The sequence below is a fragment of the Triplophysa dalaica genome, chromosome 2 (genome assembly GCF_015846415.1).
Source record: "Triplophysa dalaica isolate WHDGS20190420 chromosome 2, ASM1584641v1, whole genome shotgun sequence".
NCBI classification, from domain to species: domain Eukaryota; kingdom Metazoa; phylum Chordata; class Actinopteri; order Cypriniformes; family Nemacheilidae; genus Triplophysa; species Triplophysa dalaica.
The window spans coordinates 22,860,560-22,871,604 of record NC_079543.1 but is presented as its reverse complement, the minus strand read 5'-3'; the positions used below and the strand labels follow the sequence as shown (position 1 = coordinate 22,871,604).

General features: G+C 33.8%; 1 protein-coding gene across 6 annotated transcripts in view; it reads right to left on the bottom strand.

Annotated features, from left to right (window-relative positions):
• Positions 1–890: 890 nt before the first annotated feature.
• Positions 891–11,045, bottom strand: part of camk2d2 (calcium/calmodulin-dependent protein kinase (CaM kinase) II delta 2) — a 31,102-nt gene continuing 20,947 nt past the window's right edge. For 2 of the 6 annotated variants that reach the window (XM_056764579.1, XM_056764586.1), the window contains exons 15-21: positions 8,685–8,729; positions 7,667–7,715; positions 5,985–6,005; positions 4,593–4,668; positions 4,207–4,301; positions 2,379–2,607; positions 891–2,283 (exon numbers count right to left, since the gene is read on the bottom strand). In XM_056764579.1, the coding sequence (XP_056620557.1) occupies positions 2,280–2,283; positions 2,379–2,607; positions 4,207–4,301; positions 4,593–4,668; positions 5,985–6,005; positions 7,667–7,715; positions 8,685–8,729 (519 nt within the window). In that variant the 3' untranslated portion in view covers positions 891–2,279. Of the gene's footprint in view, positions 2,284–2,374; positions 2,608–4,206; positions 4,302–4,592; positions 4,669–5,984; positions 6,006–7,666; positions 7,716–8,684; positions 8,730–11,045 lie in introns of those variants that run through there. The other 4 variants (XM_056764595.1, XM_056764612.1, XM_056764604.1 and 1 more) reach the window with 2 other exon arrangements.

The following is an 11,045-nucleotide window of genomic DNA, read 5'->3' as shown; positions in this document are numbered from 1 at the left end:
CATTAACTTCTCAAGACCACATTTACTCTACAATAAAGAATATATTCAAAAGCATTGAAGTGGCATAAGAGAGTTTGTTAATTTACCTTTGTTGCCAGATTCTCACCGGTTTGATGTGCACTTTCAGCATATCTGACACATACTATACGGTTTCCTTTTTAGAGACTAATCTGTCACATATCCATGATGATATAATATAATGATTTAATAATGATTTAAAATGTTCATAGTTAAAAAAAATCTGCAGCTACACCTAGCATCTTATTTGGATACCTCCGCTTTGGTTGTTGTTATTAAGACATTAAGTATTTGGTCATCACTTGTCTTATGTCCAATGCGTTTGTTCCCGCCACAACTGTACAGTTATGCAAAATGTGTGTAACAAATGATCGAAGAAGGATTGATTCTGTGCATTTACTATTTACATGCCCTTTATGACTTACCGAATCACAAGTTGGCTTCTTTTGAAAATGCTGAAAATGAGTTTACAGCTGTATGTCATAATTGTTATGAGTAGTTTATTTGAATGCAGCTGTGTTAGAAGAGGTTGTCCTTTGGTGCTTAAATCAGGCCAGCTCAGATGCCCATTCATTTTTCCTTATAGTAGTTAATAGAGTCCGTTGTTTACTGTATGTTGCAATGTTAACTACAAACCTGTATGCTTGCTTACTTCTGCATAACACAAAAGAAGATATTTTGAAGAATGTAGTAACCAAACAACATTGTCCCCCATTGACTTTCATTGTATAGACACAAAACCACAGAGATATTTAAAAAATATTTTCTTTTGTGTTCCACAGATTTTTCTATAAACTATTCCTTTAAAGAAGCATCACATAGCCGTGTGCAATACAGCGATAAAACACAAAATAGGATAACAACATCATATATTCAGTACATATGACACCTTTATTGTAATTTTCATTAAATATGTTGCTTTGCTAGCGCCACCATGGCAACAAATGATGTGTTTCGCACCCTCATATTGGCTTTGAGGTTTCTGAGGAAATGTCTTTAAAAGAGAAATGAAATGGAAAAAAAACAGAAAGAAGTATATGGCATTGGCATAGTCCAGTAATGATGAGGTTTTTCCTCAAGGAAGACCGTTCTGACATCACCATCTCTATGACATCATCTTCCAATTTAGTGGCGCACAGACACGATGTCGCCACTGAGGGCAGTGTGCATGCTTGAAAATCAGCCTTGGCCTGCTTTCGCTCTTCTTGCCATTAGCAAAACAAACATCAATAAAAAGCACAAATATGCCTGAAATGATACATGTAGTTTCTTATAAGCTACTTACTGTAAATTTCTCTTCTCATACAGCCATGATATAAAGTCAAAGGATAATAGTTTCACAGCCACTCATTATAGGAAAAATAAGCTACGTAGATCTGAAGGTAGGGTGATAATTTAAGATATGTCGGGTCATAATGATAATAGCCTCTATCATCATTACCGTAACAGATCTGATAAAAATAAAACAAACATTTCGATATGGAAGCCATTACACAACGTAAGAGAAAAACAAAAAACAAAACCATGATCATTCAAAAACATAGTCCTCCATGAATTACCCAATGCTTGTCAGTTTGATGTATCATATATGCTACATTCTCTTCTGTTTCTTCTCATATTCTATGACATTAAGGTAAACATATTAGTATTTAGCAATTCTCATAAATCAAAAAAATTGGAATCATTAAGGAGCCAAACATTTTAAGCTAGAGAATATAAACAAATATCTTCGACAGCGTATACGTAAATGTTTTCATTTAGCTGTAAGCCAGAATTTAAAGTACGTATTTTTAAAATATTTTTTTATTTTTGCGTTTTTTTATCTGAACGATCACAACATATGTACATCACCAGAACGATAGCAAGCTTAATATCAACATTCTTATCTTTCAAAATTTGATATATTGAACACACAGACATAAAAATACAGTACAGACTTGGGGAAAGGTGATTCTCTTTACATATCTATACATTTAAAATGAATACCAAAACGGCTTAAAAAAAGAAACAGAAAATAAAATGTTAAAAATACACTCCTTTTATTAATGTCCACATTTGCGAATTGCCCACGGGTTTCGGTGTAGGTGATGACCTCTGACAAAATGTTTCAACTCTATGGTCCATGTGCGCCTTGACGAGAAAGGGAGAAGGGCGTGAAGGGATGGAAGCAGGTGGACTTAGGAGACACTCCTCCAGCTTGATTGACAGACAGTTGGGTGATGGTTACTCCTCGACAGGGGGAACTCAAGCTTAATATTCCATTAACTACACACAGAAAATCACACATCAACTCTAAAATAGGAATGTCATTAAATCATCATTTATCTCTCGTCTCAGTACGGATGCCAAACGAGTCTTACTTGATGGGCACGCTGGGGGCTCCGGAGCGATGGAAGTGAATGTTAAGCCACTTTCCATCTCGGCGGTGCCACACACGGGTTTCCTCTGACTGCATGGTGCGCGGCATCCCGCTCCCGTCCATGTACTGAGTCAGACGGATGTAGGCAATGCACGCCGCATCCTCGCCGATCAGGTGCACGTGGGGGTTCAGTAGTATAGTGTGTACAGGTTTATTACCTTTAGACAATGCTAAGGGAGATATAAAGAATGATTAATGGGTGTCAAGATCACAAGTCATCAAAATTTAGAATTGTTCTAGTATTTTGATGCAAAAATTTTACAGTGTATATTGTGATTTATAAAATCTTATATATTTAAAAATCTAAACAAATTGCTGTATTTTTTATTTATTCTCATATATGAAATAAATTGCCATATATTATCGTGATATTCCCATACAGTAAATAAAATAAAAATGATCTCTATTCGCACAGGATTAGTATTACATGGGGGCCCTAGTGGATTTTATGAAAACAAATCATTAAATATACTAAATATAATTATGTTCCTGTTTTTAACAAAAAATAAAAAAAATTACGTAAAAATGTTGGGAATAAAATCTAATAATTTTAGTTGTTAAGATTTTAATTATTTTGTTTGAGTAATTTTAATTGAACAAATTACCAAGTAAATCCAATTAATTTTTTTGTTAAACCCACTTAAATTGGTTAAATAAAGTTTACTCATTTATATTGTATTGAGAGTACATAAATCATTTTTGTAGATATAACTTCCCGAGCAGTTGATCTGTGATTCCTAGCATGCTTGCATCTGACTGCATTAGGAGATATATTTTCATGATTACCATTCATTTTTAGTTTTTTTCAGTAAAAAGAAGGACTTGTTCATGTTTTGGTATTCATTTTAGATTTGGGTATTTTAGGTGGTCACCGTTTTTCAGAAGAGAATTGCTTGGGCCTAGGGTGAGGGAGGTAAAATATTGGTCAAGAATTGTGTTATTTCACTTGAACAGTCACTGTGCCAATGTCAGTACAGAGGCCACCAGTCTCTTCCCACTTGACTGTCTATGTCATAAACAATAATATATTTTAATATGAAAGTACCGTGAAGTTTGAGTTTGACACCCTTTTTGCTCAACGTAATCGTTTTTTATTTGTTTACTTTAGGTAATATTTACTTAACATTTTAACAAATACTAAATGTATTTAATGAGTAGAATTTACTTTATTCTGGTTAGTAAGTTGTATTTGAATTAAAGCAGCACATATTACTTAAAAATATTCGTGCAAATTGTTACAAGGATTTTATTAAGTCAATTCTACAAGTTATTTTAGTTCGTTGTATATACAAACTTTACGAAAAGCCTTGCCATCATGTCCGGGAAATAATTCCGTAAATTTGAGTAAAATCACGAGCTTCACTTAGCACGTCCAAATCTCCCACATGAAATACAGATGTGGGGAGGTAATTTCTAAATTTCACAAGGTGCCAAGGTAATACTAATTCCTTGCGAATAGGGCTATTTATTTCCTTTAAATTTCCAAATATATAAAAAACGGGCATATATTTCCATTAAATTTCTGAATATATAAATAAAACTGCCATTTATTTTCAAGAAATTCCCATTTATTAAAAAAATGACATATAGGCCTATTTTTATGCAATTGGTATATATTTAAAAAAATTGCCATATATTTCAATGCAATTCCCATATATTAAAAACTGCCACATCTTTCCTTGAAAATTACTACCAGTTTCTCCATGACTGTGACCAATGGATAGTTTTTAACATTAATATATTCTAGGAAACAGTCTATATCTACATACCATTATCAAAGTAGAACCTGTGGAAATCATGTCCCTCCACCAAATTTCCCAGCGCTTCTGGCTCAAAAGAAGTTAAACCAGGATCACAAATCTTTCTGTGGAAAAAAGACAAAGAGATTTTAGAAAACTAGCGCTGCATTGTGTCGACATGTGTGGATTTAAATGGTCATAAGACTATGTGTGAATTTTCCTCTGGTCCTCAATCTGTCAATCAAAAGCTGTAATTAAGTGAGTCTTGCTTCTAATTATAGATGGAGCACCTGTTGTGAAAAGGACAGGTGACCATTAGGTATAATCTCAGTGATCAAAGGGAATATAGAGCAATGCGTCATTGTTCCTATGAGGTGCTGTGGTCGTCATGGAGACGGGTCAGTGCGTTCACTCACGCGTAAGCCTCAAAGTCGCCGTTGTTGATGGACTCGATCAACTGCTCGGTCACCTTTATGATCTCCTGCTTTCGAGCTGAAACACATAGAGAGTCTAAAGTGTGAGTGGGCTGTCCTCGCAGCATGAGAATCCAAATTATTCATCATCAGAAACCAACTCAACATTTTAGCTGTCTAAATTTAAAACCTCTGTTTAGAAGCAGAAGACCAAATGTAATTTTACACATCTGCCTTTAATGTTATAAGTTGACTTTAGGGCTGGGCGATATATGAGCTATGATATTTTTGCAGTGACCTGTTACAGCAAAAAATGAGGAAAGAAGTTCATTGCAGTCAGTTAAAAACTCAATAGAGTAACAAACAAAAAACTAAATAACCTATATGTATAACATATTATGTATAAAACAACTAGGACTGTCAAATCAAATAGTCGTTTACAATTTTTTTTAAATGTGATACAGTATATGTGTTTGTTGTGTTTATTTATGTGTAGTTATATTAACTTTATAAAATGTTTTTAAATCATTTAACGTTTTTTCTGTGGGACATTTAGAAATATTGATTGAGAACTGTTAATTTCTCTAAAATGTGCATATATTATTTAAGTTTATTCATTACACATTGTTATTATATTATGTTGTAGATTTTTTATATACACTTAATATTTTTGGTTTGTCAGATTTACTTAATTTAAACAGTATGGGTGGTTTCCCGCACAGGGATAAGTTAAAAACAGGACTAGTCTTTTGCTTTAAAATATACTCTTTTTTTTGTGCAAACGGTTTCATGTAAAATAACCGTAAGATATATATATATATATATATATATATATATATATATATATATATATATATATATATATATATATATACATATCTAATGTTTAAATAAAAATATGTTACATATATTCTGCAAATATATACATGTATGTTTGTGTATAAATAATATACAAATAAATAAGACACGGCACACACACCTGCAAACACAAACATTTTTTCAACATATTTTGGAATTGATAAATCGTGATTTGACAGCCCTAATAAAAACTAATTATATTAACTTGTAACATTAAAACGAATTACATATATATATATATAGTACAGTAAATATCGGCATGCAGTATCATTTACAAAAACCTATATTTGTTGGTAATTGTAACCACAAATTAACCATGATTTTGCTACAGTAACCATAGTTTAAACATGATATTTGTAGTAAAAATATGGTAATACAAATACAAATTTTTTTTTGGTAAAAAAGAAATCGATCAACAAAGCAAAACGCATCTTTCCGATCTCCCAGTTCACTACGTTGAGTTTCAGAATGAGCAGTGTTTACTGGTATAAAATCACAGGCAACACGTTCATTCAAAGTATTAAAGTTTAAATTTACCTTTATTGATAACTTGGCAAGCTAAGGGACAGCAAAGAGACGGCTCATAATTGGTCAAAAAGGCAATTTCTTATGAAAGCACCAAATCAAACTACTGTAATGTATCTACTTCTACTGATGATGACATAATAACTCCAGCCCACCGGGCAAAAAGACGTTAAATGTACTTTGTACTTTTAATATTTAACAGTTAATTTAATGTGAATTATTAATTCTATCATTAGATCACACATTCTCCCGCACTGGCTTTGTGGCGTCTGCAAATTAATAAAGGGAAAAAAAAGAAATGGATAAGTTTTCTAGCTGATGTTTTTTGCCCGGAAGGCACTGAAAGACAAATGAGATGGAAAAGGGTTTGCGGCTTTCAAATGCGAAAAAGAGGGCTTTCCTTTTCTTCAGAAAAGCATCGCATCTAATGCTTCTTTTCACATACAATGGACATGCTTCGTAATATGGGACCTTTTTCAATATCATTTTCACTCTGTGTGGTTATCCTTTTGTCCTTTTAAAACCGGTTTGGGTGCGTTCATATAATTGAGGTTTAACAAATCCAGAGTGACTCTGGTATTTAATATTAACAACTTTAAATATTCATAAATAAATTCTGCATTTATTGGCAAGGTTAAGGGAGGGATCTCTTATGGCCATAGCAAAATGTCTGTATTCAAAGGTAAGGTTTATTTGAATCTTGTAGGGTGCAATCGGAAGGTTGTGTTGGAGAGCTGAAGTGCAAACAGATGATTTCTGTCAAAAATTAAGAACGTTGGGGTTCATTCTCCAACATAGAACAACGTTCCAACAGAATGTTTTGGTACTGGAATGTAAATATTAAAACCTGTTTTCCCATTTGCTTGAGCATCTCTCTATTGATTTAGAGATTTTCTTTTAACCCATCAGACCTTCTGCACATGCCACACACATGTACATCCACCTGTCCTTCACAGATTGGAGCCCACCAGGTTTTATGTTAATGTATTTGAATTTATGTAACTTGAGTCACAATTTAGGCTTTAAAAATCCTAAAAAAGCACAGGCGCAACCCACGAAGAGCAGAAAGACGTAAACACGTGTTTTTTTAGAACAGCTGGATGGATTAAAACTTTGAGAGCTTTGATGAGGGATAAAGCTTGGAGCTGGAAAATAAAATAATGTCTTTAACAGGGTAAATCTGAACAGTTGAGGGGGCTCTTGTTCATACAGGGGGAGTGGAAGCATTTGAACGATGTTGGGGGAAGACGTGGTTGTTTTCTCTCCTGCCCGTTATGGACTTACGCTGCACCGAGGAGATGGGCGCCTGCTTGGGCTCAGAGTTTTGCGGGCGGCCCGCGGGTTGCCAGATTGAATTAATGCTGTGGTTTCCGAATCGTCTGGCTGTACATTGAACCAATGAGAGGAAGAAACAGCAGGAGCATGGACAAACGAAAAAGAACACATTTCAAATAGCCCACTCCACAAGAAATACTGAAACAGACACCCCGAAGAGGGTAAATAAACAAGGTATGGAGGGAAGGGGAGGATGGAGTGCTCAGCAACCGGCAGAACGGGAGGGGGGAATAAACAAGGATAGGCGTATGTGTGATTGAGGAGAAGCGGGTGTGATTGACATACTGAGGAGAGACGACAGTAGCCAACCGCAGATCTAAAGACAGACACAAGAGAAGCGAGGAGACACCGAACTTTACCTTTGAGGTCCTCGTCCTCGATAGTAGTGTTGACACTCTCTGTAGATTCCTGAAGAAAGGAGAACAAATTTATGTGAGGCACCTTCCATGATAAATGTGCAAAATTCACATTTGACATATTTAAATTTTTGGCAGCCCCTACCAATATTCGAGACAATATTTGGGTTATTCTTGTTTAGTAATATATAGATTTTATATTAAAGCATTATTAATACTGTATATAGATATAATCTTTTATATTAATAAACATTTAATTGACATAAAAATAACAAATAAAATGATTGACATGGTACTTTGAAGCATGTTATATGTATGTATAAATAGAGAATGTTACTATATTTTTTATATCCAAATCAGAATTATTATAGTTTTGCTCTCAGTTTTATTGTAGTTTATTTAATATTTTTAATTAGCATATTTTTTATATTTTTCATTTGTTATATAAGTGTTATATGGTTAGTTTTTTGCTACAGTATACGCTTTTGTCATTTTCTTTAAATCGTTTTATGTTGTCAAATTATTTATTTTATTTATTTTTAAAAGTATCGCACTGTTGGAGCGCTCAACTGCAAGAATTAACATAGCTTAAACTAGAACAATTAAGGCATTGTCAGATTTTATTGAGAGACTTTCTTGTATAATAACTAGTTAGTCTTAAATTTTTCCAGATGTGTTTAAAGGTGGTTTGTCACCTAGAGGTGGAAATGCATTTATCTATGTATAACTAGTTTTTTAATTTTAAAATGTTTTTACATTTTTTTGCAAACCCTGGTTTTGTTAGTTTTATGTATGTGGATTATGTTTTTCAATAAAAATAAATAATCACAAAAAATAAAAATATTTTTTTTTTCAATTCACATAAATGTTTTTATACTTTTATATTTAGTTAACTATAATACCTTGAGCATTTTTGCTTAAATATTAATCATTGCTGTAAAATACAGTATGTTCTTTTAACTCATTAAATAACAATAATATAGTATGATACTAACAGTACAATAAAAATATGTTCCATTACCTTGTTTCTGTCCACTGGGTTGTGGATCACGGTAGTTTGTGGCTCCTAAAGAAGTGCAGCAGGGCGAGAAAACAATATTAGCAGAATAATAAGAAGCGTGATGACATAAAGCCTGATAATGGCTACATGCAACATGCATCACAAATGGTTCGCATTCAGATATGTTATTTATAAACCATACTTCATGAAATAAGCATTATAAGACTACAACAGGGTCTATTATCTAAAACAGCAACTGAACCAACAATGATGTATTGTGTAGTGTACTGTGATCTTTCTACAGTATGCCTGTGTTTTCAACATGAGGGGATGCTGAACCTGTGCTAATGCTTTAGCAAACACTGAACTCTATGAATACACCTGGAATATTTCAACCCTTTGTGTTCTGTTTGTTCCCTAATATTTTACAGGTTGATTGATTGATTGATTGATAAAATCCTCATACAGTGTTAATGGAATTTGCCAAAAGCACAAGAAATAACATTTAGCCCTACATGATTCCATACAGAAATCTGATATGTGTCAGGCATTGCATGTTAAAACACATATCTAATCAAAAAGTAAATATTTTCTAAAGAAAATGTGAGTGGTGCATGACGGTGTCATGGTGCTGGGTCTTGCCAGGGTTGTGTGGTTGCCAGGGTTAAGGAAATGCCTCCCTAAATATACAATAAACCTACAGGGTTTCAATAACAAATATTGACAATGAGTCAATTAAAAAAAATATATATATTTTGAAAGAAAAAAAATTATATTAACACACGAATGCAATGTTATTTACTGTAATGCTGCTTTAAAGCAATGCAAATAAAATGTAATTATTTTTCTATTAGTGTAAATTTACCATAATGTATGTAGGGTTATTGTATATCTCATTTTTGAGTTTTGGGAATTCCTCTAACTAAAAAAATATAAATTCTAAACACTTTGGATCAGATATCTCCTGCATTATGGATGAGCTCTTTGTTTTTTTTTGGATCAAGGTTAATGACGTCACCTCTACATCCCACACACATACACACCCATTGACAGATATGTAATTAATGGCCCTGGTGGTGTTTAAGCTGGACTGAGCTGAATTGATCATGAGGTTTTGTCTTATCAGCACCAGATTACAGAAGATTACACAGACACATTTGTCATTTGTCTAAGAACCATCATCCTCTGAGTGTGAGCCTGAGAAACAGTGTGTGTGTGTGTGTGTGTGTGTCTCAGTTTGTGTGTCTCAGTGTGCGTGCGTCACAGTGTCGTCAGTCTGACAGAAATGCTTGTTTGCGCGTACATCTGTGTCATTATGCGGGGCAAACGACGACCAACACACAGAGGGAGAGCTCTGACCACATGACCCATCCAAGCAATGCTAACAGCAGCCATGCACACATTTCAGATATGCCTTTGCCAAGAAACATAATCTAAATCAAAGAGATTGGGATTTCAACATAATGACAAATAAACAAATGTGGGAACAGCAGAATAAATGCACCATGACTGTGAAGCCAAAACCACAAGCACTATATGGATTTATTTAGATTGAGATGTTACTGAGTATCACCAGGAAAACATCAATAAGAAGCTGTTGCTATTGATGTTTCAGAGACAATTAGAATTTTCTGGAATTAGAGATTCAAACGAAATCACAACATCTGCGACAAAAAGGTGATATGAGGGGTGAGTACAAATCATGCACGGGCTCTGAACTTCGAGGATATATCAAATGAGAATATAGAAGAGGATACACCAAAAGAGCCAGATGTATAAGCTTTTATTTTTGTTTTGTAAACGCCTGTTGTGTTTTATTTTTGGCAAGTCCAGATCTCTCTAAATACTCAAATATATGTTATATTGCAAAAAAGCTTGTTGTGACACTCAAGGGTTCAAAAGGTCCTTTGCACATGTATTTCACTCATCTAAAGATCAAAAAGTTTTTTTAGTTTTGTGCATTTAGAATTGTGTCGCGTTGTGTTTTAGCGTTAAGTAATGTCTGTTAAATTAATAGATAAAGTCCTGGCAGAAAATGACCAGTACATTTTTCATCTTTTACAATATTTACCTATTTTACATTTTACATGTTTTATATTGCTTACATTCAACATTAAAATATTGATTAACCAGTTATACTACAATTATTTTACCAAATCATTTGAGTTATGCATTTTCTACATGTTTCAGTAGCCTATGTTGTTTGCATACTGTAGCAACATGCTTAAATCAAATGAAAGATGTTGTCCTAAATGTAGCTTTATTCGGAACAGAGCACTGTAAATTCCCTCAGGAAAGCTTTACAAATATGGCTCATTGGTCGTAGGGGGAGGGATTATTTGGGTGAGTCATGCAGGGGGGTGGGGCTTTTGTCGTGGGTAC